Source organism: Plecotus auritus (assembly GCF_963455305.1).
Source record: "Plecotus auritus genome assembly, chromosome: 6".
Taxonomy (NCBI): Eukaryota; Metazoa; Chordata; class Mammalia; order Chiroptera; family Vespertilionidae; genus Plecotus; species Plecotus auritus.
In genome coordinates, this window is record NC_137773.1 from 29,440,482 (window position 1) to 29,455,209 (window position 14,728).

The window sequence follows — 14,728 nt, forward strand, 5'->3', positions numbered from 1 at the left end:
AATTATATGTAACTGCAAAAAAGATTGGAAACTGCCTAAATGACAAACTACAGATTGGTTGAATAGACTATGATATGTATGCATACAATGGAGTTTTATAAAGCTACATATTTAAAAAAAGAACAACAAAGATATCTATAAATTGCTATAGAAGATTTCCAGGATATATTGTTAGTGCAAAAAACAAAGTGAAGATTTTTGCTTTTGACCATGTGGCATTAGCCATACCACTATAAATAACTAGAAGATTGATGAAAATATGGGAAAAATGTTTTTAGACATTTGCTCAAAAAGAATGCAAAACTGAGTGAAGTGAAGCAAATATGGTGAGTTCTAGGATCTGTTATTTTGTTTTGCCTGGAGGAAATTTTCAGACAATGGGACAGAAAAGAAAAAATCCAAGAATAACAGTGGCCTTGCTGACTTGAGGGGTAGAAATTAGAATTTGGAGAGACTAAGGCATCCAGAATTTGTGGGACAGAACACCAGAGAGAATGGGGCTACACAAAGAACTCCAGATATTTGGATAAGGAATCCCTTGAGTCTTTGGATGAATGATAATCTGAGTGTACATAGACTGATATTCTTTTGAAGCTGAGCAAAGAACAACTGTCAAGGGAGCTATTAGCTGAAGAATTCCTGTAACCCCACAGGGATGGGAAATATTTGAATTCTTTTTAGCTAGAATACAGACCCTGCTAAACACTCAGAGAAATAAAAAAAAGTCACAACTTAGCATCAGGTCTAAACTAGCTCAGGGCAAAAGGGTTTATAGACCTGTCCTAACAAAGCTTACAAACAAGCCTTTACAAGATCAACCTGATCTGCAAATAACTTAAAAACCTTCCATACTTCTTAAAGACAACAAAAATACAAACATTTAACAACGTAACATTTACAATGTCTGCCATCCAAACAAACAAAAAACCATCCACATTACTAGACATGCAAATAAACAGAAAATTATTACCTAAAACCAGGAAGAAAATCAGGACTAGAAATGGCAGAGTTGATGAAATTAGCAGACAAAAACTTTAAAACAGCTACTATAAACATTACCAAGGATTTAAAGGAAAACATGATAGATAATGAGAAAAATGGAATGAAATGAAAGAATTAAATTGAACTTCTAGAGGTGAACAATATTGAAATGAAAACGTGACTAGACAGGAATAGCAGTAAACTAAACAGTGTAAAAGAAAAGATCACGCCCTAGCCAGTTTGGCTCAGTGGATAGAGCATTGGCCTGCGGACTCAAGGGTCCCGGGTTCGATTCCGGTCAAGGGCATGTACCTTGGTTGCTGGCATATCCCCAGTGGGAGGTGTGCAGGAGGCAGCTGATCGATGTTTCTCTCTCATCGATGTTTCTAACTCTCTGTCCCTCTCCTTTCCTCTCTGTAAAAAATCAATAAAATATATATATAAAAAAAAAGAAAAGATCACTGAACTTTCAGACATAACAACAGAGACTATCCAGACAGAAATAAATTTTAAAAAATGAACAGAGATTCAGCAACCTGTGGGAAGATATCAAGTGGTCTTATATATGTGAAATTGAAGTATCATAATTGTATGTGAGTGTGATAAATAATATTTGAATAAATATAGCCCAAAACTTCCTAAGCTTAAAGAAAATTATGGACCTACAGAATCAAGAAGGTCTATGAATCCCAAGTAGGATAAACATAAAGGAAAACATACTAAGGTCCATCATAATCGAATTTTTGAAAGCCACTGATAAAGAGAAAATTTTATAAGTAGTTGGAAGAAAAAAAGCATTAAGTAATGGGGGAACAAAGATAAGAAATATTATAAACTTCTAATCAGAAACTATGTAGGACAGAAGAGAGAGAGAAACAATATCTTTAAAGTGCTGAAAGAGAAAGACTTGTCAGCCTAGAATTTTATATCCAGCAAAAGTATCTCTCAAAAGTGAGGTAAAATAAAGATTTTTTTAGACAAACAAAAACAAAGAAAATTTGCAACCAGAAGATTTATATTATAAGAAACATTAAAAAAAGTTCTTTAGTCTTAAGGAAAATGACATCAGATGGAAATTTGGATCTAAGTAAAGAAATTAGTGACAGAAATAATAAAAATGCAGGCTACATATTAAAGACCTTTCTTCTCACTTTTGAATTTCTTTAAAAGATAATTAATTAGTTAAAGCAAAATAACATATTGTGGAGCTTAAAATATATGCAGAAGTAAAATGTGTGACAATAGCACAAAAAAAAACAGAGAAGAGAAATGTTAAAGAATACTTCATAGATATGCAAATGAAGTTCTATACCTTATGTGAATTATATTATTGTGATAAGTTAAAAGTGCATAGTGTAGAGAGAAAACAAGATGGCGGCATAGGTAAGCACCTAAACTGCTGCCTCGCACAATAATTTCAAAACTACAACTAAAAGACAGAACAGACACCATCCAAAACCACAGGAAGGCTGGCTGAGTGGAAATTCTACAACTAGAAGGAAAGAGAAAAGCTCACAGAGAATTGGAGGTACGGCAAAGGGTCTTTGTGCGTGCAGAGAGGAAGGGCGGCTGAGAGCCTGGCTGACTTTCTCTGGCAGGAGGGGGAAGGAAGCCCCCGACTGCACTGAACTCCAGTTCCGACTGCACTGAACTCCAGTTCCAGGCGAGCCCCTGGGGACCCACGCTCTTGCAGGGGGAATCTGGACTCTTGGGCGGAGACTCGGGAGCCGGGGAAGGCAGAGGTCTGGAGGCGCGAGCGCGCAAGGGCAAGGCTGATGGGAAGCCAAGACTGTCTGCTCTGCCCTGAGACTCCACCCATCCAAGCTGAGCACAGAGGCTTTTGCATTTTGGCAAGTCTAATCCTATAAGGCTGTCTCCAGCACCGAACTTCTCCCAGCATAGACACAGCTGATCCTCACAGCCAACTGGCCTGGAGGTCAATTCCTCCCAGTGATACCAACAATAATCAAGACTTAACTACAACAAGGCTGTACATGCAGTCCACAAAGGGGTGCACCAAGAGTATCCACCTCAGGTTAACTGGGGAGGCCGACCCACTGGGCCATATAGGAAACCTAGCACACAAAGCTACCCTACCAACTCAGGGAAGCAGTGAAAATGCGGTGACAAAGAAACAGATCACAAACGAAAGAAATGGAGGAAAACAAATGACTGGATATAGAATTCAAAACCACAGTTATAAGGCTTTTCAAGAATATCCTAGAAAAGGCCGATAAATATAACGAGACCCTCGAAGATATGAAAAAGGACCAACTAGAAATTAAACATACACTGACTGAAATAAAAAATATTATACAGAGACCCAACAACAGACTAGAGGAACACAAGAATCAAGTCAAAGAATTGAAATACAAAGAAGCAAAAAACACTCAGCCGAAAAAGCAAAAAGAAAAAAAAAATCCAAAAAGTTGAAGATAGTGTAAGAAGCCTCTGGGACAACTTCAAGCGTACCAACATCAGAATTATGGGGGTGCCAGAAGAAGAGAGAGAGCAAGATACTGAAAACCTATTTTAAGAAATAATGACTGAAAACTTCCCCCACCTGGTGAAAGAAATAGACTTACAAGTCCAGGAAGCACACAGAACCTCAAACAAAAGGAATCCACACCAAGACACATCATAATGAAAATGCCAAGAGCAAAAGACAAAGAGAGAATATTAAAAGCAACAAGAGAAAAACAGTTAGTTACCTACAAGGGAGCACCCATATGATTGTCAGCTGATTTCTCAACAGAAACTATGCAGGCCAGATGGGAGTGGCAAGAAATTTTCAAAGTGATGAATAGCAAGAACCTACAACCAAGATTACTCTACCCAGCAAAGCTATCATTCAGAATTGAAGGGCAGATAAAGAGCTTCACAGATAAGAAAAAGCTAAAGGAGTTCATCACCACCAAACCAGTATTATATGAAATGCTGAAAGGTATTCTTTAAGAAGAGGAAGAAGAAAAAGGTAAAGATAAAAATTATGAACAACAAATACATATCTATCAACAAGTGAACCTAAAAATCAAGTGAATTAAAAACCTGAGGAACAGAATAATCTGGTGAATATAATAGAATCAGGGGCATAGAAAGGGAATGGACTGATAATTCTCAGGGGGAAAGGGGTATGGGAGGATTCAGGAAGAGACTGGACAAAAATCATACACCTATGGATGAGGACAGTGTGGGGGGAGGTAAGGGCAAAAGGTGGGGTGGGAACCAGGTGGAGGGGAGCTATGGGGGGAAAAAGGAGAAACAATTGTAATAATCTGAATAAAGATTTATTAAAAAAATAAAAAATAAATAAAAGTGCATAGTGTAAACCATAGAACAACTACTTAAAAATGGAAGAGGGTATCTAATCAACTAATATCAGAGACAAATGAAATATGAAACAATACTCAATCTAAATAAGATGGAAAAATATGAAAGAAAAAAGCCTGATGGGATAAGGAGAAAACAAAGCAAGATGATGGACATAATCAATATTAGATTAAATGTAAGTAGTCTGAACATTCCAACTAAAAGTAACAGATGAATAAAAAGTAAGACCCGCCCTGACCAGTATGGCTCAGTGGATAGAGCGTTGGCCTGTGGACTGAAGGGTCCTGGGTTCAATTCCGGTCAAGGGCATGTACCTTGGTTGTGGGCACATCCCCAGTGGGGGGTGTGAAGAAGGCAGCTGATCGGTGTTTCTCTCTCTCCCTTCCTCTCTGTAAAAAAATCAATAAAATATATTTTTAAAAAAAGTAAGACCCAACTGTATCCTGTCTATAGATAATATATTTTATATATAAAGGAAAATATACGTTATGCAAACACTAATTATAAGAAAGTTGAGTGGCTATGTTAATATCATAGGAAGTAGACCTTCAGACAAGATATATTAGCAGAGAAAAAGAAAGATTTTAAAATGACAAAAAGGTCAATTTATCAAGTATTAAGATTAAATGCCTATTTATCCAAAGAAAATTATCAGGGACAAAGAGGGACGTTATCCAATGATAAAAGGGTTGATCCACCAGGAAGACACAGCCATCTTAAATATGTATATACCAAACAACAGAACTTCAAAATACATGAAACAAAAACTGATATAACTGAAAGGTAAAATAGATAAACTCACCATTGAAGTTGGAGACTTCAACAACTTGACAACGATTAACAGTACTAACAAGTATATAGAGTAAACAGTGACTGACAAAACTCTTCACCAACAACTGATAGAATTACTAACAAGAATATAGAAATGAACAACACCATTAACTAATAAGACCTAATTGACACATAGATCATCCCACCCAACAACAGAACATATTCTGATCAAATTCGGGTCAGAAAACACATCTCAACAAATTGAAAAGAATGAAAATCACACAGAATATGTGCCTTGACCATCCTGGAATTAAAATAAAAATCATAAAGATAACAGGAAAATCTCTAAACACTTGGAAATAAAACAACACATTTCTAAATAATCCATGGTTCAAAGAGTAAGTCTCTAAGGAAATTGAAAAATACACTGAATTAGCACACCAATGGACACAAGACACTGGCGGGGGTGGGGGGTAGAATGAGGGCATGTGACAGGGGGTTGGGGAGGCTGGGGGAAGGTCAATGGGGAAAAATAGGATATATATGTACTAATATATGTAATACTTTAAACAATAAAAAATATTAAAAAAAGAAAAGTACACTGAACTGAAAATACAACTTATCAAAATTTATGGAATACAACTAAAGCAGTCCTGAGAGGTAAGTGTATAACACTATCAATAAAAGAAAAGGTCTCAAATGAATAAACCATATACATCACAAGAAACTAAGAAGAGCAAAATAAACCCAAAGCAAGCATAGGCAAAGAAATAATAAATACAAGTGCAGAAACCAATGAAATTGAGCTCCTAGGTATATACCCAAGAGAAATGAAAACATATGTCCATACAAAGACTTGTAGCAAATGTTCATAGCAACGTTTTTCACAATAGCCCCAGACTGGAATCAACCCAAATGTCCATCAATGGATTAATAGATAAAATATGGTAGAAGGATAGAAATAATAAAAATGAGAGTGGAAATTAATGAAATGGACAAATAGAGAAAAATCAATGAAACCAAAAGTTGTTACTCTAATAACAAAATGAGACAAAGAAATTATAGGAAAAGTAAACTACAGACCGACATCCTTCATAAACATACATGCAAAAATATTTTACATAATATTAGCATACTGAATCCAATGATATAAAAAGGCTAGAATATCATGACCAAGTAGGGTATATTAAAAAATTGCAAAGTTGATGAAACATTTAAAACTCAACTTGTGTAATTTATCATATTAACAAGTAAAACTGAAAAGTTACATGCTCAATTCAATAGATGCAAAAAAGCATTTGACTAAATTTATCACCCATTAATGATAAAAACTCTCAACAAACGAGAAATAAAGGAAACTTCCTCAATTTGCTAAAATGTATCTATGGAAACTTAATGGTGGAAAGTGAAATGCTTTCCCTCAGAAAAGACTAGAAACAAGGCAAGAATGTCCACTCTCACCATTTCTATTTGATTTTGCTCTGAAAATTCTAACCAATGCAACAAGGTAAATAAAAGAAAGAAAAGGCATACACATTGGAAAGGAAGAAAGAAAAGAGTATTTTTTGTGTGTGCAGAAAACATGTTTGTTGTGCATGTAGATAATCCTAAAGGATCTACAAAACAAAACAAAACAATAAAACCAAAACCCTACTAATAGTACTCATAAATCAATTTATTAAGGGCCCATGATAGAAGATCAATATAACCAATATCACCTCAATAAATTCAATTAAAAATAAATTGTATTTTTAAATACTTGCAATGATCAATTAGAAAATGAAAATTTTTAATGCCATTCAGAATAGTAGAAAACATTAAATAAATAAGTAGTGAATTTATCAAAACATACAGAAAATCTGCACACTGAAAGACACAAAACATTGCTTAGAGAAATGAAAGAATGCTTAAGTAAATGAAGATATATACCATGTTCATGGATTGAAAAATTCAATATCATTAATTTTTCCAAGTTGAAGTTATAGAATCAATGCAACCTTTTGTTCTTAAAGGAAATGACAGCATGATACCAAAGTTTACATGGAAATTAAAGGAGCTAGAAAACCAAACAATTTTGGAAAAGGAAAACAAAGTTGGAGAACTAACACTACCTGACTTTAAGACTTTGTTATAATGCTACAGATATATAGGTGTTAGAATATAGATTCCCAAAAAAGACATATTTTTGGTCAAATTATTTTTGAGTTAGGTGCCAGGTAATTTGGCAATTACTTAATGGGGAAGGATTATCTTCTCAGCAAATTTTCCAAAGGCATAGCTTGATATTCCTTTGGAAATATAGGAACCTTCATATCATACACAAGCATCAACTCAAAATGGATCATATACCAAATTATAAGTAGTAAAACTATAAAAACTATAGACAATAAGGAGAAAATCAACAGAACTTTACAACAGGCAAAGACTTATTAAATAGGGTATAAGAAATAAAAAATATAAAGGAAAAAAATGAATAAATTGAGCTTTATCAAAAATCACAATTTCTGTCTTCAAAAGACATTAATAAGAAAAGGAAAAGTCAAGTATCTTTAAGACAAGTCATAATATGCCCTAACCGGTTTGGCTCAGTGGATAGAGCATCAGCCTGCGGACTGAAGGGTCCCAGGTTCGATTCTGGTCAAGGGCATGTACCTTGGTTGTGGGCACATCCCCAGTGGGGGTTGTGCAGTAGGCAGCTGATCGATGTTTCTCACTCTCTATCTCTCTCCCTTCCTCTCTGTAAAAAATCAATAAAATATATATATATTTTTAAAAAAAGACAAGTCATAATATCCACAAAACACATATGTGACATAGAATTCATATCCAGAATGTATTTTTTAAAACTCTCATAACTCAATTTTAATATGACAAATAACTCAAAAATGGACAAAAGATCTTAACAGACTTCAAGAAGAAGATATACAAATAGCCAATAAGCACATGAAAATATGTTCAATATCTTTAGTCAACAAGAAAACACAAATTAAAACCCCAATGAGAGTACTACACAATCCCTAGAATAATTAAAATTAAAAAGTTTGGCAATAGAAAGCATTGCGGAAGATGTGGATCAAATGAAACTCTCATGCACCGCTGATGGAAATGTAAAGTGATATTACCACTTTAAAAAATAGTTTTGCGGGAGAGAAACCAAGATGGCGGCATAGGTAAACACACCTGAACTGCTGCCTCGCACAACAATTTCAAAACTACAACTAAAAGATAAAACGGACATCATCCAGAACCACAGGAAGGCTGGCTAAGTGGAAATTCTACAACTAGAAGGGAAGAGAAAAGCACACTGAGACTCACAGGAGCTGTGGAAGGCAGAGGTATGGAGGCGCGCGCGCGGAGAAGGCTGGCAACTGAGTACGCGGCTGTCTTTTTCAAGCAGGAGGGAGACACAAGCTCCCGACTGCTCTGAACTCCAGTTCCAGGCGAGACTCTGGGGACCCAGACTCATACGGGGAGAAACTGGACTGTCTGGCAGCGGTCGAAACTCGAGGGCAGCTTTCTCTCAGAGGTGCTTGCAGTGATTACCAAGGGACACTGAGACCCAGGGGCCTCTTAGGGCAGGGCTGACGGGAAGCCATTGCTGTTTGCTCCACCCTGAGACTCCACCCCATCTAAGCTGAGTGCAGAGGCTTTTGCATAGGAATGGCCTGGTCCTTTGAATTCTAAACTTACCTAACAAACTGCAGCTGAGTCAGTGAGACCCAGAACATCCAAAAGAAGGCCCAAGGCCCCACAGCAGCTTGCATTGCTTCACAGCTGGGCCTCATCTGGGCACCTCCAAAACCCAAACAAAGAAGAGGAATCTGCAGATCTCTCCATAGCTCCTGCTGGGTGGCCTCAGGCAGAGGCTAAATTAGCACGTCCTTGGAGATCCATAAGGGACACACTCAGGGGGCAGACTCAGTGAGCACCAAAGCCCTACTGAAGCAAGTCTTGTCTCATAAGGGTGTCTCCAGCACAGAAGTTCTTCCATTGTAGACACAGCTGATCCAATTGGCCTGGAGGTCAATTCCTCCCAGTGATACCAACAACAATCAAGGCTTAACTATAACAAGACTGTGCACACAGTCCACAAAGGGGTGCACCAAGAGTGTCCACCTCAGGTAACTGGGGAGGCTGAGCCACTGGGCCCTATAGGACACCTAGCACACAAAGCCACTCTATCAACTCAGGGAAGCAGCCAAAATGTGGAGACAAAGAAACAGGTCACAAATGACAGAAATGGAGGAAAACAAAGGACTGGATATAGAGTTCAAAACCACGGTTATAAGGTTTTTCAAGAATTTTCTAGAAAAGGCCGATAAATTTAGTGAGACCCTCGAGGATATGAAAAAGGACCAACTAGAAATTAAACATACACTGACTGAAATAAAGAATAATATGCAGAGATTCAATAGCAGACTAGATGATCGTAAGAATCAAGTCAAAGATTTGAAATACAAAGAAGCAAAAAACACCCAACTGGAAAAGAAAAAAGAAAAAAGAATCCAAAAATATGAAGATAGTGTAAGGAGCCTCTGGGACAACTTCAAGCGTACCAACATCAGAATTATGGGGGTGCCAGAAGAAGAGAGAGAGCAAGATACTGAAAACCTATTTTAAGAAATAATGACTGAAAACTTCCCCCACCTGGTGAAAGAAATAGACTTACAAGTCCAGGAAGCGCACAGAACCCCAAACAAAAGGAATCCAAAGAGGACCACACCAAGACACATCATAATTAAAATGCCAAGAGCAAAAGACAAAGAGAGAATATTAAAAGCAGCAAGAGAAAAACAGATAGTTACCTACAAGGGAGTACCCATACGATTGTCAGCTGATTTCTCAACAGAAACTATGCAGGCCAGACAGGAGTGGCAAGAAATATTCAAAGTGATGAATAGCAAGAACCTACAACCAAGATTACTCTACCCAGCAAAGCTATCATTCAGAATTGAAGGGCAGATAAAGAGCTTCACAGATAAGAAAAAGCTAAAGGAGTTCATCACTGCCAAGACAGTATTATATGAAATGCTGAAAGGTATTCTTTAAGAAGAGGAAGAAGAAGAAAAAGGTAAAGATAAAAATTATGAACAACAAATACCTATCTATCAACAAGTGAATCTAAAAATCAAGTGAATAAAAAATCTGATGAACAGAATAAACTGGTGAATATAATAGAATCAGGGGCATAGAAAGGGAATGGACTGACAATTCTCAGGGGGGAAAGGGGTGTGGGGGGTGCGGGAAGAGACTGGACAAAAATTGTACACCTATGGATGAGGACAGTCGGGGGGGGGGTAAGGGCAGAGGGTGGGGTGGGAACCGTGTGGAGGGGAGCTATGAGGGAAAAAAGAGGAACAATTGTAATAATGTGAACAATAAAGATTTATTAAAAAATAGTTTTGCAGCTTCTTATAAAGCTAAATATATACTTCCCATATTATATGACCCAGAAATTATGCTTTTAGATACTTATTCAAGAACTAAAAAACTATTCCCACAAAAGACTTGTACATAAATGTTCATATCATCTTAATTCAGAATAACACCAAACTGGGAACAATCCAAATATCTTCCAACAGGTGAATAGCTACACAAATTGTGATATATCTGTACAGTGCAATACCTATCAGCAATAAAAATGAACAAATTACTAGTACATACAATAATGTGAATGAATTTCAAAAATATGTTGAGCAAAAGAAGCAAACACAAAAGAGCACATGTTGTAAGATTCCATTTAGATGAAATTCTGGAAGAGGCAAAACTAATTTATAGTGACAGGAAGCAGACCAGTAGTTGCCTGGAGCCAGGGATGTGGGGAATTGATTGTGAAAGGGCATGAGAAAACTTTTAAAAGTTATAGAAAGGGTCTATATTTTAATTATAGTGGTGGTTACACAGGTGCAAATATTTGTCAAATTCATTGAGCTGTATAATTTTAAAGGTATATTTTATTATATATAAATTATACTGCAATAAAACTGATTAATTTTTTTAAAAAAGCAAAGTGCAAAAGACTACATATAGGCATTCCTCTCTTTTCATGGTAGTGCAGGACTGTAAATATGATTGTGCAAGCTGAAATTGTAAAGTGATCTTAACTGATGGGGGAAATTATGATTGTTGCATGACCTTTAAAAATTTTTATGAAAACATTAAAATCTCTCTTATAGGGAAGTAAAAAATAATAAAATATTTATTTAGTACATTATAACCTAAAATATTAGAACCCCTGAGAATTAAGGGGTTTTATTTCTTTGTAAGAAACGTATTAAGAAGAAGATTTAGCTTCTTCTCATCCTATAATTTACAATATGGAACAAGCATTCTTCCTATGCCTTGGCAATTGCCATACTCCTTTCTAAGCTTGGATCAACTTCCAATGGCATGAAACGTTTCTGAGTTACAATTTCGTGCATTTTGGTGGTGCCATTTTTTCCTATGATATCTTCATCCTTTTCATCACAACCACTTCCTCACCCACATTATTAAGCTCACCTCTACTAAGCTCCTTTGGCTGCATGGCTAGAGACTCGCAAAGGCTGCAGCGTCAACATTCCATAGTCAACTTTTACTTCGGTAACTCCACTTACGTTTAATTCAAATTTCACTGGCAGCATTATCACTTTTGTTTCTTGACTGCACTTCCTTCTTTGTTGGTCAAACCCCCTATACATTTTTATAAAATCTCATGTGGGTTTATCACTGGGAGACAAGGAGTCAATATAACTACATGCTCTTCTATCTGTGCATGGACTTAGTACCAGATGCAGACTGAAAACACTAACAGACTGAAAGAAGCCCTGTGATTTGTTGAACACCTTTATTTGCAAAGTGATCTGTGGACTGAAGGGGTAACAATGAAATCTGCACTTTTTGCCATTGGTCAGTTCATATACCACAATAACTAAAGTTTGAACTATTTTTAGGAGACTAGTATTATTTAAACTGTGCTAACTGAAATTTGTATATACCATAACTATTCAAAGCCAGAACTGCTTGGATAGTCTGTTACCTTTTGTAAGAAAGAAGAAGAAATAAGAATATATAAATATATGTGACTTTTTCTTGCAAAAAAGAAACACAAGGAGGATAAACCAGAAAGTAATGAAATAGGTTATCTACAGTGGGTGCTATGAATAAGGCAGAAGAGGTAGGGAAGGAGTGACAGTTTTGTGAATATACTTTAAAAGATTTTTTGACTTTAATTATGTTAATGTTTTATATATTCAAGAAAGAATACTAATCAAAACTCTAATCAGGACCTTGAGAGCTTGTTTGGAGGTTCTAGCAGGGGAGCGCAGCTACTCGTATACCCTTGACCGAAGACCGGTCCTCTCCTCTGGGGGGAAGGTCGTCCTCTTCGACCGAGCGCGCAGCTTCGGGAGGGACGCACATGGATCGGTGAGGGAGGAGGGGGACACCCGCCTAGCCAGCCAGATCAGCCGAATCAACCCTGGCGATCAATGGGGTGACAGATGTCGCAGCCAGATCGCCCACAAATCAACAAACGACAAGTGTTGGCGAGGATGCGGAGAAAAAGGAACCCTCGTGCACTGCTGGTGGGAATGCAGACTGGTGCAGCCACTGTGGAGAACAGTATGGAGTTTCCTCAAAAAACTGAAAATGGAACTCCCATTTGACCCAGTAATCCCACTCCTAGGAATATATCCTAAGAAACCAGAAACACCAATCAGAAAGGATATATGCACCCCTATGTTCATAGCAGCACAATTTACAATAGCTAAGATTTGGAAACAGCCTAGGTGCCCATCAGCAGATGACTGGATCAGAAAACTATGGTACATCTACACAATGGAATACTATGCTGCCGTAAAAAAGAAGGAATTACTACCATTTGTAGGCACTTGGATGGAATTAGAGAACATTATGCTAAGTGAAATAAGCCAGTCAATGAAAGAAAAATACCACATGATCCCACTCATTTGGGGATAATGAAAAACATTATAAACTGATGAACAAAAAGATAGTTACAGAGGCAGTAAAGCATCAAACAGACTGTCAAATTACAGTGGTAAGGTTAGGGAGAGGTGGGGGAAATAAGAGATCAACTGAAGGACTTATATGCATGTATATAAGAGTAACCAACGGATGCAAAACATTGGGGGGTGAGGGCATGTATGGGAGTGGGGTAAGGGTGGGGGGCAATGGTAAGATATGTACACATATAATACCTTAATAAAAATTTGAAGAACAAAAAAAAACAAAAAAAAACAAAAAAACAAAAAACAAAACAAAAGCACTATAGCCTACATCAGCAACAAAAAAAAAAAAAAAAAAAAAAAAAACTCTAATCAATTTTAGAGTGTAGAAAAACTCTAAAATCACATATAATAGAAACTAAGAACCTCAAATGATAACATAATACTGCAAATAACTTTGAACAAAGCGCTTAAACTATATACACTCAGTTTAAGAGATAATTGCAAGCAAATCTTGAAATCACCTTGGTATGGGTCTAGCAATTCTGAAACTACTTTCTGTGTATTTTAGGACTAAGTAAATATATTCATAACGTTGGAAGCTAGAGTCCTCACTGCTAGAAAGGAAAATACAAAGATGGAAAGGGGAGAGGTTAGGAAGAAACTGAATTGGAGGTTTTAATGTGAATCCATGCTTTTGAAGGTGTGAGTGTATAGATGCAGATGGTATGCGTTTGTGTGTGTGTTCCCCAGCTCTGTCTGCTGAAAAGGCCTACATATAGTGACAGCCGTTAGCCATGCATACATATAGCACCCAGAGCTTAGTTTCTAAATACTATTCCCTACTGAAAAGGAGCAGGGTTTATGGGTAAATGGTTCATTTCATGACTGGCGCAGGGAATGTGTAAGAAAGTAATAAAGTGCTCAAGAAAATGATAGAGATATAACAAAAAGACACAGGAACCAGCTTAAAGAGGTTCTTACTGGCAAAACCAGTTTGGTATAAAATTAATTTAAATCTAAAAGAAAAAGTATATATCTAGAATAATTTGGCATGAAAACCAATACTGGCAATAATGAAATATAATTCATTGGAGAAAAAAAAACATACATGAGCCACAAATGAATGTATAAAAAATAAGAGAAAGCTCTCCCTTACAGTATAATGCCAACTAATAAATGTAGAAGAAATGGTTATAAATGGAGTTAGAAAATCATCCCCCCTTGAGGATGGGCTGAGTCAAGTAGAACTGAATATAGCAAAAGTAACGATATATCACTTTCTAAATTATGTTTACAAAAATGTGTGGCTTCTATCTTGTTTTTCCTCTCTGGCTCTCTCCCTTACTTTCTCTGATAGAAGCCAGATGTTATATTTTGAGCTGCTGTGGAGAGCTCCACATGGCAAAGAACTGAGATAGGTCTTCAGCTAACAGCCGGCAAGAAATTAGAGCCCTGCCCAGCCAGTGGGGCTCAGTGGTTGAGTGTCGACCTATGAACCAGGAGGTTACAGTTTGATTCTCGGTCAGGGCACATACCCAGGTTGCAGACTCACCATCTCCAGTACAGAGCATGCACGAGGCAGCCGATCAATGATTCTTTCTCATCATTGATGTTTCTATCTCTCTCTCCCTCTCCCTTCCTCTCTGAAATCAATAAAAAAATTATTTAAAAAAAAAATAAACTAGGGCCCTCATTTC

General features: G+C 36.9%; 1 protein-coding gene across 21 annotated transcripts in view; it reads right to left on the reverse strand.

Moving 5' to 3' along the window:
* The window catches only part of LOC308250372 (protocadherin gamma-C4), a gene marked incomplete at its 5' end in the record, with an annotated part of 563,663 nt that overhangs the window by 37,883 nt on the left and 511,052 nt on the right, over nucleotides 1-14,728 (reverse strand). Inside the window, one exon of one of the 21 annotated variants that reach the window (XM_080672939.1) lies at nucleotides 1,294-1,323. The exons of the other annotated variants lie outside the window; for them this stretch is intronic. Coding sequence (XP_080529065.1) covers nucleotides 1,294-1,308 — 15 coding nt within the window. Of the gene's footprint in view, nucleotides 1-1,293; nucleotides 1,324-14,728 lie in introns of those variants that run through there. 21 annotated transcript variants of the gene reach the window in all.